Source organism: Schistocerca serialis, chromosome 1 (genome assembly GCF_023864345.2).
Source record: "Schistocerca serialis cubense isolate TAMUIC-IGC-003099 chromosome 1, iqSchSeri2.2, whole genome shotgun sequence".
NCBI lineage: Eukaryota > Metazoa > Arthropoda > Insecta > Orthoptera > Acrididae > Schistocerca > Schistocerca serialis.
Window position 1 is genome coordinate 1,160,909,759 of NC_064638.1, and position 14,404 is coordinate 1,160,924,162.

The window sequence follows — 14,404 nt, forward strand, 5'->3', positions numbered from 1 at the left end:
ATTGGTCGCTATTGTCCTGTTAATGAATTCGCACCAAGTATTGTAAAGTTCCGGTGAGAAGAAACGCCCCGAGATACTTTACCATACGGCGTTCCACCAGTACGGCGGGAGTTTTAACAGAATGGTCTGACAGTCTCGTATAGTTTGGTTTCAACTTATACTCAGGGATTTAGGGTTGTTCCTGTTATGCAGCTATTCTGTGTGTAGTGTTATCGCAAGAAGCCGAGTTTAGATAAAATCTTCGTTTGGTCGATGAGCCCTGTATGTACGTGTGAGACTGGCCAGGTCGTTTTCTGTGATTCGAGAAGTCCTGTGTATCATCACGTCATCGAATTTTGACATAAAGTCGATCAATCCGAGACCTTCTGCAGGTATCATAGTGAATATTGTGCCAGTAACTTTTGATTGAGTCACTTACACCCCAAGTGGTGCTACTTAACTTCCTCCTGTTTTTGAGGTAGGGACGAGATCACGTTCAGAAAGTGCCATTTTGTTAAAAGAAAAAGTAGTTTAATTTTTAACTCGCATAGCAACCTAATCGGTAGCTTCACAAGTTTCTGTGTGAAATATCCCGGAACTCCACTTGTGTTGTAAAGGGCTTTATGTGTCCATGCCACATCACGCAGGAGACCGCTTAACTTGTAGCTTGTTCCAGTTACTCGGAAAGGTCTAGAATGAATCGTGTACCACGATTTTGCGAGTAAAAGTAAGTTTATTACATTTACTTTTTTCTCAATGGCAGGGTTACTGATTCGTTTGCTTTAGTTAGCGCTCTGGTAAAATACACTATTGTTCGCTAGTTGTGAACTACCATTCCTTAAATGTTGGCTTGGACGTGTGCTCCAAGGATTTTATGTTTCTCATTTATTACGAGTCAAAGCCGCTCTAATTGCGTTGTCGCTGTATGTATGTCTCTAGCAATGTGAGTTGTGCTCAGCGACCTGCACTGTGGAGGGTATACGCATGGCTAACTAAAACGCGCTGGACATCGGAAGCTTTTGATCCGAGACAACGCAGTCTAAAAGAACAACTAGCAAGGTAAATGTTATGTTGGCATGGAGGCTGTTCAAGTGTCTTAGGAAGTCACCGAGCTGTTCCTCCCCATGGCTCTACAGAAATGTAGAAATGTACTGAACATTGTCAACCAGGTAATACGGGATCTCTTGTAAATTTTTTATTTATGGTAGTGACTGAAAACCCAAAACCCATGATTGCAAATGAAATCTTCTTCATTTGGGCTGATTACTTGTTTCGCCAAACAAAGTATTCATCTTCAGACGATAAAACTTTCTCGATTAGTGTTGGTGCCACTATGGCTTCACATATCTTTATAATCTTTCTTAAAATGACAACATCGATACATGACATAATTAAAATAGCTTTCTATCGTTCATGGACAGTGTAATTGAGTAATGGTCGTAAAACAAAGATGTTATGCCGTTAAATCTTTATAACTGACACGGTCAGTATACACATCTACCACGTTATAGCAACACTGTTACGAGGTGATGTAAATACTGATTGTGTCAATTACCAAGTGCTAACAGTAAAACGCCCCTGTTTTATTACCCCATCGTTCCATTACATCGGCGATGAATGATGAAAAGCTCTTTTTAACTGTGGCATATCTGGAAGTTGTCATTTGAGCAAAGATTTTACCGCTGTGTGAAGCCATAGCGGCACAAACACTTATCAAGACTATTTTATGAGCTGAAGGTGGCTAGATTTATAGCCAAAACTAATAGCGCACCCAAGTAAAGATGATCCCATGTGCGACCTTTACTTCAAGTGCTTTCAATCCCTAACATAAATGTAAAAAAATATGTATTGAAGTTAACGGTAAGATATTTGAACATTTAAATTTATTGCGAAATGTTGAACAGCTGTAGAAGTGAATGTGTTAAAACACGTATTTTTCAATTGATGCTTTGTAAAACGTACGTTTTAATGTTTACTAACTGTTGCGTTTGTGTAAACCTTACAGTGTATCGAATAATACAGAAGGCAAATAACAACATACATTAAATGTGTTCTATCTCGGAAACCATTCAGAGTAGGTGATATGGCCACATGATTTATTTTTGCTTCAAATGATCGTTCCTGTCGTATCTCTGAATAATGACCATTCTTCCTGGGACGCCTTGCATATTTGTCGCTTTTTACTTTTCCATACATAGTATCACAGGTGTGATACTTCTGATATGGATGACTAAATGAAGAAATGAATTAATCAGAATAGTTTCTGCTGTGGTTTAACAAATGGGTGGGAACCACTGCCCTCTAAGATGAAAAATTTTCACGTCGCAGAGTAACGCTTTTTAAACTGTTCAGCCGATTTTCCCAGCCTCTTAGGGACACAGGTTCTCTACGACCACAAAAAGTTAACAATGGAAGTCCTCGTTCGGTACATACGCCTGAGATGGTGTGGCTTTGACGAAGATCTGCAGTACAACTCAGCTGACTGCAGACTACCCAGCTGAAGGAAAGGAAAGCTGTGGTCCCTTATGGGACAATAGGGACCGAAGGACCGCCGTGCGCGCGGTGTGGCCGTGGGGTTTGAGACGCCATGTTACAGACTACGCGGTCCCTCCCGCCGGGGATTCGAGTCCTCCCTCGGGCATGGGTGTGTGTGTTCTACACTTACATCTACATGGATACTCTGCAAATCACATTTAAGTGCCTGGCAGAGGGTTCATCGACCCACTTTTCCAATTCTCTATTATTCCAATATCGTATAGCCCGCGGGAAGAATGAACACCTATATCTTTCCTTACAAGCCCTAATTTCCCTTATTTTATCTTTGTGATCGTTCCTCCCTATGTAAGTCGGTGTCAACAAAATATTTTCGCATTCCAAGGAGAAAATTGGTGATTGGAATTTCGTGAGAAAAACGCCTTTTTTTAAATGATGTCCACCCCAAATCCTTTATCATTTCAGTGACACTCTCTCCCATATGTCGCGATAATCTTTGAACTTTCCCGATGTACTCAGTCAGTCCTATCTAGTAAGGATCCCACACAGCGCAACAGTATTCTAAAAGAGGACGGACAAGCGTAGTGTAGGCAGTCTCTTTAGTAGGTCTGTTACATTTTCTAAGTGTCCTGCCAATTAAAAGCAGTCTTTGATTAGCCTTCCCCACAACATTTTCTATGTGTTCCTTCCAATTTAAATAGTTCGTAATTGTAATTACTAAGTATTTAGTTGAATTTACGGCTTTTAGAATAGACTGATTTATCGTGTAACCGAAGTTTAACGCATTCTTTTTAGCACTCACACTTTTCATTATTTAAGGTCAACTGCCAATTTTCGCACCATTCCGATATTTCTTCTAAATCGTTTTGCAGTTTGTTTTGATCTTCTGATGACTTTATTAGTCGATAAACGACAGCGTCATCTGCAAACAACCGAAGATGGCTGTTCAGATTGTCTCCCAAATCGTTTATATAGATAAGGAACAGCAAAGGGCCTATAACACTACCAGAAATCACTTCTGTTTTACTCGATGACTTTCCATCAATTACAACGAACTGTGACCGCTCTGACAGGAAATCACAGATTCAGTCACATAACTGAGACGATATTCCAGGAGCACGCAATTTCACTACGAGCCGCTTGTGGAAATCCAGAAATACAGAATCGATCTGAAATCCCTTGTCAACAGCACTCAGCACTTCATGTGAATAAAGAGGTAGTTGTGTTTCACAAGAACGATGTTTTCTAAATCTATGCTGACCGTGTGTCAATAGACCGTTTTCTTCGAGGTAATTCATTACATTCGAACACAATAAAATCCTGCTGCACATCGACGTTAACGATATGGGCTTGTAATTTAGTGAATTACTCCTACTAACTTTTTTGAATATTGGTGTGACGTGTGCAACTTTCCCGTCTTTGGGTACGGATCTTTCGTCGAGCGAACGGTTGTATATGATTGTTGTTCTTGGTATAAGTTAGTTTAAGTAGTGTACAAGCCTATGGACCGATGACCTCAGCAGGTTGGTCCCGTAACAATTCACACACATTTGAACATTTGGACCACCGAGTCACCCTCTGTCAATGACGAAAACAGATGGGAAAAGTCCTACGCAGTGCCACCTATCGAATTTGTGTGCTCTGTGTAGCAGTGAGGCACGTTGACCATTGAGCCAGCAAACTGTACTCTCAGACTATTGTTTATTTTGGGTACTGGAGTACAGACAGACATCACAACAGTGTTGACCGCGCCAGAACGCAATGACTAAGCTCATTTCCACACTACAACCAAATGTCTTTTAGCCGCGCCTATGAAGAAGTGTAGTAGCCTAACAAAGTTTTCGGGTGCACCTTCAGTGGGTTCTCTTGTCTTAGTTCGATGAGTACTGACATCCCACAAAATATCCGGCACTGTATTTTGACACCATTTTATATGTGTCCTGTACCAGTGAAACCTGACGTGTCCACGTACGTGCTCTGTGCTTCAGGCGGCGCCAGCCCGAGACGGCCGTGTACCAGGTCACCCGGCCGGGACACGACCACTGTGACGTCACGGAGGGCGTGCTGCTCGACATCACGCCGCTCATCGTGGACGGCCGCAAGGTCGTGACGCTGTACGACAAGGACCTCACCGAGGGCATCAATCTGCTCATCGGTGAGTCCCGTCGGCCGCATTCCCCCTTCCTCTGAAACACGCAGGTATTAAAATCCGAGGCAGAAACCATCTCTACGGACATGCAACACGCTGCAGATGAAAAACAAGTTTGCAACTAATTGAGTTCTTTGTTGTCTGTCCAATGCGGCTTATTTACTGTAGGTTAGTTGGCCACACGAGAAATTTTTGTACATTTTCACCAGGATTGTTACACCTACGATACGGACGGTTTGAAAATGGACATATATTCCTCTTAATGGATCTTATGACGAAGCTACAACCATTTATTTCAGAAACAGTCTCCTCAGCCGGTCACGGTAACCGAGCGATTCTAGTCGCTTCAGTCCGGAACCGCGCGACTTCTACGGTCGCAGGTTCACATCCTGCCTCGGGCATGGATGTGTGTGATGTCCTTAGGTTAGTTAGGTTTAAGTAGTTCTAAGTTCTAGGGGACTGATGACCTCCGATGTTAAGTCCCATAGTGCTTAGAGCCATTTGAGCCATACCTCCACAGAAGGAGAGTCTCAACATCAGAACAAAGCTGTACGTTTTATGAGACTAACTGGTCACATTCATGCCTGTCTTACATTACAGGATCGACAGCGACCGCTCTGCGAGTAATATCACTCGCGAAAATTCTCTAATGTTGCTTGTGTTTATTCCTGAATGTTACCTGTGACCAGAACATTAAGATACCTTATTTACGCTAAGAGGTCTTGATGAGTTGGACAATGACTTTCAGCAAGCCAAATTACGATATCAAGATGTTATGACAAAGGTACTGATTTATTTTCTAAGTCCAGGGTTCCTCTTTAAACATCAAAGATACATTTGGATGTCATAAGTAACTCTAAGAACTTAAGAAAACCAAACGATTTACTTTCGAGGGAGTAAACATGTACAGTACAGCGGTTGGACAAAATTTCGGAGACACTGCGAGAAGTGCACGCTCGGACACAAATGCAGATGACGGACATGCCTGCAGGTGGGCTGTTATATTTGACCACGAACGGCACCTGAGCAACGTCCTCAGTACGTTTCAAGTGTGAGCCGTGGTCAGAACTGCGTTCCATTCCATTGTTGTTGTTGTTGTTGTGGTTTCAGTCCAGAGAATAGTTTGATGCAGCTCTCCATGCTACTCTATCCCATGCAAGGTGCTTCATCTCCCAGTACCTACTGCAACCTACATCCTTCTGAATCTGTTTGTTGTATTCATCTCTTGGTCTTCTTCTACGATTTTTACCCTCCACTCTGCCCTCCAATACAAAATTGGTGAACCCTTGATGCATCAGAATATACCCTACCAAACGATCCCATCTTCTAGTCAAGTTGTGCCACAAATTTCTCTTCTCTCCAATTCTGTTCAATACCTCCTCATTAGTTATGTGATCTACCCATCTAATCTTCAGCATTCTTCTGTAGCACCACATTTCGAAAGCTTCTATTCTCTTCTTGTCTAAACTATTTATCGTCCACGTGTCACTTCCATACATGGCTAAACTCCATACAAATACTTCCAGAAACGACTTCCTGACATTTAAATTTATACTCGATGTTAACAAATTTCTCTTCTTCAGAAACGCTTTCCTTACCATTGCCAGTCTACATTTTATATCCTCTCTACTTCGACCATCATCAGTTATTTTGCCCCCCAAATATCAAAACTCATTTACTACTTTAAGCGTCGCATTTCCCAATCTAATTCCCGTAGCATCACCCCATTTAATTCGACTTCATTCCATTATCCTCGTTTTGCTTTTGTTTATGTTCATTTTATATCCTCCTTTCAAGACACTGTCCATCCCGTTCAGCTGCTCTTCCAGGTCCTTTGATGTCTCTTGCAGAATTACAATGTCATCGGCGAACCTCAAAGTTTTTTGTTTCTTCTCCATGGATTTTAATTCCGAATTTTTCTTTTGTTTCCTTTACTGCTTGCTCAATATACAGATTGAATAACATCTGGGACAGGCTACAACCCTGTCTCACTCCCTTCCCAACCACTGCCTCCCTTTCATGCCCCTCGGCTCTTGTAACAGCCATCTGGCTTCTGTACAAATTGTAAATAGCCTTTTGCTCCCTGTATTTTACCCCTGCCTCCTTCAGGATTTGAAAGAGAGTATTCCAGTCGACATTGTGAAAAGCTTTCTCTAAGTCTACAAATGCTATAAACGTAGGGTTGCCTTTTCTTAATCTATTTTCTAAGATAAGTCGTACGGTCAGTATTGCCTCACATTTTTACGGAATCTAAACTGATCTTCCCCGAGGTCGGCTTCTACCAGTTTTTCCATTCGTCTGTAAAGAATTCGTGTTGGTATTTTGCAGCCGTTGCTTATTAAACTGATAGTTCGGTAATTTTCACATCTGTCAACACTTTGAGTCGGAAATGACTGAAAGCGAACGTGGGCAAATTGTTAGTGCTCGTGTGATGGATTCTTCCATAACCAAAGTAGGCGAAGTGTTTGGTGTTTCAAGAGGCACTGCATCGAAGAGTTATAACGTATACGGGGAAAGTGAGAAAACATTGCCCTCTAAGTCACAACACTGTCTAACGTGTGTTCTGAGTGATCGTGACAGACAGTCATTGAAGAGGACTGCGATAAAAAATAAGAGGGCGACAGCTGCATGAGTCACTGCAGAACTGAAAGTCGCACTAGTGAACCAAAAACCAAAACGAAGAGAGCTCCAGCAGCAGCAGCAGGGAATTGCAGGGAGAGCTAAACGTCACTGAATGCCCGTAGCAAGCGAACGTAGTGCCGAAGCCACAACACATGGATTATGGAGCAATGGGAGAAATTCATTAGCTCGGGTGAGTCTAGTTTCACATTGTTTCCAACATCTGGCTGAGTTAACGTTCGCCGTATTCCGTCCAAAGCTTTTGGTGCAGACTGCTTCCTGCCAAGAAGGAAACCGGTCGGGGTTTCGGTGCCGATATTGGCTGCCATATCATACATTACTGGCCATTGAAATTGCTACTCAACGAAGATGACGGGCTACAGACGCGAAATTTAACCGACCGGTAGCAAATGCTGTGATATGCAAATGATAAGATTTCCAGAGCAACCACACACGGTTGACGCCGGTGGCGGTCCTACAACGTGCTGACATGAGGAAAGTTTCCAACCGATTTCTCATACACAAACAGCAGTTGACCGGCGTTGACTGGTGAAACGTTGTTGTGATGCCTCGTGTAAGGAGGAGAAACGCGTACCATCACGTTTCCGACTTTGATAAAGGTCGCATTGTAGCCTATCGCGAATGCAGTTTATCGTATAGCGACATTGGTGCTCGCGTCGGTCGAGATACAATGACTGTTAGCAGAGTATGGAATCGGTGGGTTCAGGAGGGTAATACGGAACGCCTTGCTGGATCCCAACATCCTCATATCACTAGCAGTCGAGATGACAGGCATCTTATCCGCATGGCTGTAACGGATCGTGCAGCCACGTCTCGATCCCTGAGTCAACAGGTGGGGACGTTTGCGAGACAACAACCATCTGCATGAAGTGTTCGACGACGTTTGCTGCAGCATGGAGCATCAGCTCGGAGACAATGCCTGCGGTTACCCTTGACGCTGCGTCACAGATAAGAGCGCCTACGATGGTGTACTCAACGACGAACCTGGGTGCACGAATGGCAAATATCATTTTTTCGTGTGAATCCAGGTACTGTTTACAACACCATTATGGTCGTATCCGTGTTTGGCGACGTCGCGGTGAACTCACATTTGAAGCGTGTATTCGTCATCGCCATACTGGCGTATCACCCAGCGTGATGGTATGGGGTGCCATTGGTTACACGTCTCGGTCCCTTCTTGTTCGCATTGACGGCACTTTGAACAGTGGACGTTACATTTCAGATCTGTTACGACCCGTGGCACTACCCTGCATTCGATCTCTGAGAAACCCTACATTTCAGCAGGATAATGCACGACCGCATGTTGCAGGTCCTGTACGGGCCTTTCTGGATACAGAAAATGTTCGACTGCTGCCCCGGCCAGCATAGTCTCCACATCTCTCACCAATTGAAAACGTCTGGTCAATCGTGACCGAGCAACTGGCTCGTCACAATACGCCAGTCACTACTCGAACTGTTGTATCGTGTTGAAGCTGCATGGGCAGCTGTACCTGTACAAGGCATCCAAGCTCTGTTTGACTCAATGCCCAGGCGTATTAATGCCGTTATTTCGGGCAGAAGTGGTTGTTCTGGGTACTGATTTCTCAGGTTCTATGCACCCAAATTTCGTGAAAATGTAATCACATGTCAGTTCTCGTATAATTTATTTGTCCAACGAATACCCGTTTATCATCTGGATTTCTTCTTGGTATTGCAATTTTTCCGATGAGCACCATGGTTACCCTGCAAGATTGCATTACTGCCAAGGGTTATGTATCTATTTTGACTGATCAAGTTCATCCCATGGTACTGTGTTAATTCCCCAGTGGTGATTGCGTGCTCCAAGACAAGACCACTGTTCACGCAGCTCGCATTGTCCAGGACTGGTTTTGTGTTCTGTGAGTACGAGGATCCATCGCATCCAAGGCCACCACAGTCACCAGATCTAAATACTGTTGTGCCTTTGTGGCCTATATTGAATGATCGCTATCCGCCTCCATCATCGTTATCCGCAGAAGAGCAGATTACAGTTACAAGAGTGGAAGGTCATAAAAGAGTGTTCGCAGTTGATAAAGGATGGAGGAAAGTTGTAACCTATCTTTCATGTATCTCAGTCTGTTCCCTGAGAAATCAAAGAGAAATTTTAATATGGAATTAAATGTCAGAAAGAAGAAAAGAAGTGGAAGGTGATAATTTAATTCTGTTAGAGGAAGCAAAGGATTGGAAGACCCGTTGAATAGAATGTATAGTCCGTTGAAAATAGATTATAAAATGAGCAACAACAACAGTCAAGCAACAGGAATGTGATGTGGTCCAAATGAGTCAGGCAGTACTGAGGGACTTACAAGGCGAAGACCTCAGAAACAGTCTACCAATTAGTTTCACATTTGGCAGGTCGCTTGCGTGCTACCTAAAATGACAGAAATTGAGTTTCTTTTTCCTAATACCTCTTCTTATTTCCGAAAACTACACGTACAGTTCAGTATGCGCAGTCGACTCAAAATTGATGGGTTTGACAGATATTTGAAAACTTACCATTTTTAACCATCATATATAGTGTACGCAAACGCACATTATCCTAGAATCCGTGGAAAGAAACTGTCAGGACTGCCACTTACATACCTGTAAGCTACACCACGCTGGTGAACGAAAGAACCGCTGGCGTGGCAACAACGTATTTGCGTTGGAAGTGGACAATTCCCCATGGAACTCGGCTGATTTTGTTTTTATTTGTACCTTTTTCCCATACGAACATTGAGAGAAATAGAAAGGTTAATGAGGGAAGTCAGTCAATAAGAAATAATAACAAGTTATAGTATTTGAAGAAATATTTCATAGCAAAGATAGCATTTAAATTTTTATTCTGAAAAGAAAAAAAGGGTTAGGCAAATAAGTTTCTCAAATTGCGAGTATTTTGATCAGTAGAGAATTAAAATTTTAAGCCCCATTGTATTGAACCATTCCGAGCAAAAATGCTCCGAATTTGTCACAAGGGACTATAAACAACCAACCCCCATGATGCTTGTTTACGATCAGGCATTGGACATATTTTTGCTTTGAGGCTTCATAATTGCAATGTTTTTCTGGAAACCCAGCGAGAATTGGCCAAACGCACAAATGGCCTAACGATCCGAAGCGTAATTCGTCCTCAACAGCGAGCACCGATTTTACAGTCGATGTTATCGTATGTTCGTTACAAATCAAAGTTAATTTCCGAGAAACAAATATTTTAAATGCAAACCACGTCTGTTTTTCGCTGAATTTTCATGAGGAAGAATATAGGTGCACGAAGATTATATTCATTAGATATTCTTGATGTTGCAAATATATTTGCTGCGGGTGTTAATATACCAAGTACCATCCATGTAGTTGTTTGGAAGAAACTGACCACACGTAACAAAATGAATGAAGCAGTTGTTGTAAGGCGATCATGATTAAAATTTTCATATTCTTTACTAATCAAATCGTTTGAGTGATTTATTTGACCACTTTGTTATTATTCATTGTTGTTTTACTTACATTATTAACCACCCAGTTCCTACCAAATTACGAAAAATACAATTAAATAATACAACTGTTTTCCCCCAGAAATGGAGAATGGGTTCTCCGCTCCCAGCCAAATGCCTTGGTTGCTATCCAAGCGGCCCTTTCGCTCGCCAGTGTGTGCCTTAGATGCCTGAAGTGGCAGTCATAACAATTTCTTTCCTCGATTTCTAGGAAAACATGCGTTTGTGGACCCAGAATATAGTGATGATGAAAAATGACCAGTTTTCAATTGCCTACCGATCCCGTCAATACTGAGATGATTGAATTAAGGGTGTTTTTCTCAAAAACGGAGAAGTGTTGAGCCAAAAAAATCTTATATTCTTTTATTTTATGTTGTACACAAGCGACGTGCCAAATATGAGCCGATCCGGTTGGTCGTGTCTAAGGCCTTCCCCTTGTTACATAAGGAAACGAGATACTGGAGGAAAAACGCCTGACGATGGCAGAAATAAAGAGAAAAAATTAGAACTCATATAGCAAAAAAGAGAGAGGTAATAAAAATGTAAGTGTTAGAAGAGTTTTACGAAAATATTTGCATGGAATGTAGCCTCGTATGGAAGGGAAACTGAGCAATAAACAATATAGACAAGAGGCGAGTAGAAGTTTTAGAATACGGCGCTATAGTAGAATGCTGAGGGCTAGACAGGTAGACGGGATAACTAATGAAGAGGTAATAAATAGAATTATGACAAAAAGACGTTTATGGCACATCATGGCTAAAAAAAGGGATCAGATGAAGGAACACCTACTGAGGCATCAAGGTAAAGTTGATTCTATTTTGGAGGGAGGTGTCGAGGCCTAAAATTTAAGGCCAAAGCTTCACTAAAGGAAAGAGGCTTCAAATTTATGCAGTTTAACAGCAGCGCAAAGATGAAGAGGCTTGTACAGGAGCCGGATGGTGTGGTCGAGCGGTTCTAGGCGCTTCAGTCTGGAACTGCGCAACCGCTACGGTCGCAGGTTCGAATCCTGCCTCGGGCATCGATGTGTGTGATGTCCTTAGGTTTGTTGGATTTAAGTAGTTCTAAGTTCTAGGGGACTGATGACCTCAGATTTTAAGTCCCATAGTGCTCAGAGCCATTTGAACCATTTTTGCTTGTACAGGGAAATTGCGTCAGATTTTTCATTTATCTACCCATGGCCGTAGAAGATCACCACATGAATGTTTGGCAATGTGTATTAAAATAACTTTGTTCATATCCGACTACTATTTGCATGTCTGGTTCATGAAAGAAAAAACAATAAGTGAATGAGAAAACTATTTATAATTGTTTTCGGTGAAATTTCTGGGGTTTATTTCGATTCATAATGAATTGCGAACGCCAATTTTCGGTAAAGTGATCCGTTATGCGCGGTTTGCCGCGAAATTATTGCCAACGTCTGAAACGCTCAGCAGTGTTAGTGAAGTTTATTTCACGAGTGAGATACACACGAAGAAAGGTCACTGTAGCAGTTTGCCTTCGCGTGATGCTCGTCTTCTACGGTATTTCTGTGTTTAGATTGTTTGTCTGCAGCTCGTGGTCGCGCAGTAGCGTTCTCGCTTCCCGCGCCCGGGTTCCCGGGTTCGATTCCCGGCGGAGTCAGGGATTTTCTCTGCCTTGTGATGACTGGGTGTTGTGTGCTGTCCTTAGGTTAGTTAGGTTTAAGTAGTTCTAAGTGCTAGGGGACTGATGACCATAGCTGTTAAGTCCCATAGTGCTCAGAGCCATTAGATTGTTTCTTCGACCAGTATCATCCAAGGGAATGGAGTAAAACTTCCTGAAGAATAATCATGAGAATAAAATATAAGAATTAATATAAGAACTGATACATGAATGAAATATAAGAATATGAGTATTAAACAGGATAATCTCTAAAATTCCATATACACACGTATTATGCAATAAATGCGTGACGTTTATTGCCAAACTCAGTGTTAATTTCACAGTTAGTATAACGCCCTGTGTCCTCTGACATGATGAGAAACATTCTTGTAGTAAACTGCTAGGGACATGGGTAGGTACTCGGAAATAAATAAATAAATAAAATGAAATAAAAGAAATAAAACAATAATTTGATTTCGAACACGGGGCACGGCGCTAGCCTCTGCACCACCGTTTCAGCCGTGACTACTGCATCCAGCTTTGGCTGTCGTTTACTCAGAAACGTTCGAATATCCACGAATAAGGCGATGCACCTGTCTGCTTATCTTAACTCCTCTATCACTGATCGAAGTTTCTGTGAAAACGGGTTACGGCACTTGTCGTGTTCTTCTCACAACTGAAACAAAAAGCACCAAAAGGAAGCAATATCTATCGCAGAGTTGCATCACAGCAGCCCGTCGGACGGTGGAGGGAGAGGCATCTGCCGCAGGCCCTGTGTGAGGAGCGTCCAGGAGGGTTCGTGCTTTCTCGGCCACTTCCCGTGGGCCTGATGGCAGATAGCTTTCGGGCGAGATGCGCTCCGAGATAGCCCACGCTGGACAAAGCAGGCGGACGGCCACTCTCGCCGGAGAGCCATGTCACAGGCCGGCCGCCCCTCTGACGTCAACCCCACCCTGCTGACGCGACCCACTCAGCGGACTACCTGCTTTCAGCTTGTCCCGTGCTGTGCTGCATACATTACTCAGGGACAACGTTTTTGCGGCGAGCTGCTTATAAAACGGCGAAGCCTGCAGATGCCACACATTGTGTGACAGAAGATAATCCGAGTAGAGCTATAGTTCCCCACCATCCTCCTAGTTCAAATGGCTCTGAGGACTATGGAACTTAACTGCTGTGGTCATCAGTCCCCTAGACCTTACAACTACTTAAACCTAACTAACCTAAGGACATCACACACATCCATGCCCGAGGCAGGATTCGAACCTGCGACCGTAGCAGTCGCGCGGTTCCGGACTGCGCGCCTAGAACCGCGGGACCACTGCTGCCAGCATCCTCCTAGTAATCTGTGAGTGAACAAATCTGAAAAGTATGGTGGTGACACAATTAGATGTTATTTGCAAATAATGATCTGCAGAAGCAACCACTTATCATTACAGCAAAAGCGACTGGATAAAAATAAAATAGGTGTTTTGAAGGTGGTGCAATTCAGTTTTTTCCGGTTTACTTATTTATTTTGTTAAAGCCTTTGATGTAGATTCACACATGCTTTCAACAGATTATTTACTTCCAGGCAATTGCAAATGGCTGAGTACATAACTTCTGTAAATCACCCTTTAGTAATCTGTTTATTATTATAAAGAATGGGCAGCTTTGAGGGATGAAGTAGCGAAGGCAGCAGAGGATCAAGTAGGTAAAAAGACGAGGGCTAGTAGTAATCCTTGGGTAACAGAAGAAATATTGAATTTAATTGATGAAAGGAGAAAATATAAAAATGCAGTAAATGAAGCAGGCAAAAAGGAATACAAACGTCTCAAAAATGAGATCGACAGGAAGTGCAAAATGGCTAATCAGGGATGGCTAGAGGACAAAGGTAAGGATGTAGAGGCTTACCTAGGGGTAAGATAGATACTGCCTACAGGAAAATTAAAGAGACCTTTGGAGATAAGAGAACGACTTGTATGAATATCAGGAGCTCAGATGGAAATCCAGTTCTAAGCAAAGAAGGGAAAGCAGAAAGTTGGAAGGAGTGTATAGAGGG

At 42.7% G+C, this 14,404-nt stretch overlaps 1 protein-coding gene across 1 annotated transcript in view; it reads left to right on the forward strand.

Annotated features, from left to right (window-relative positions):
* LOC126456182 (delta and Notch-like epidermal growth factor-related receptor) overlaps positions 1-14,404 on the forward strand; it is a 554,374-nt gene that overhangs the window by 201,879 nt on the left and 338,091 nt on the right. The window contains exon 5 of the mRNA XM_050091938.1: positions 4,461-4,627. Within this exon, the coding sequence (XP_049947895.1) occupies positions 4,461-4,627 (167 nt within the window). The remainder of the gene's footprint in view (positions 1-4,460; positions 4,628-14,404) is intronic.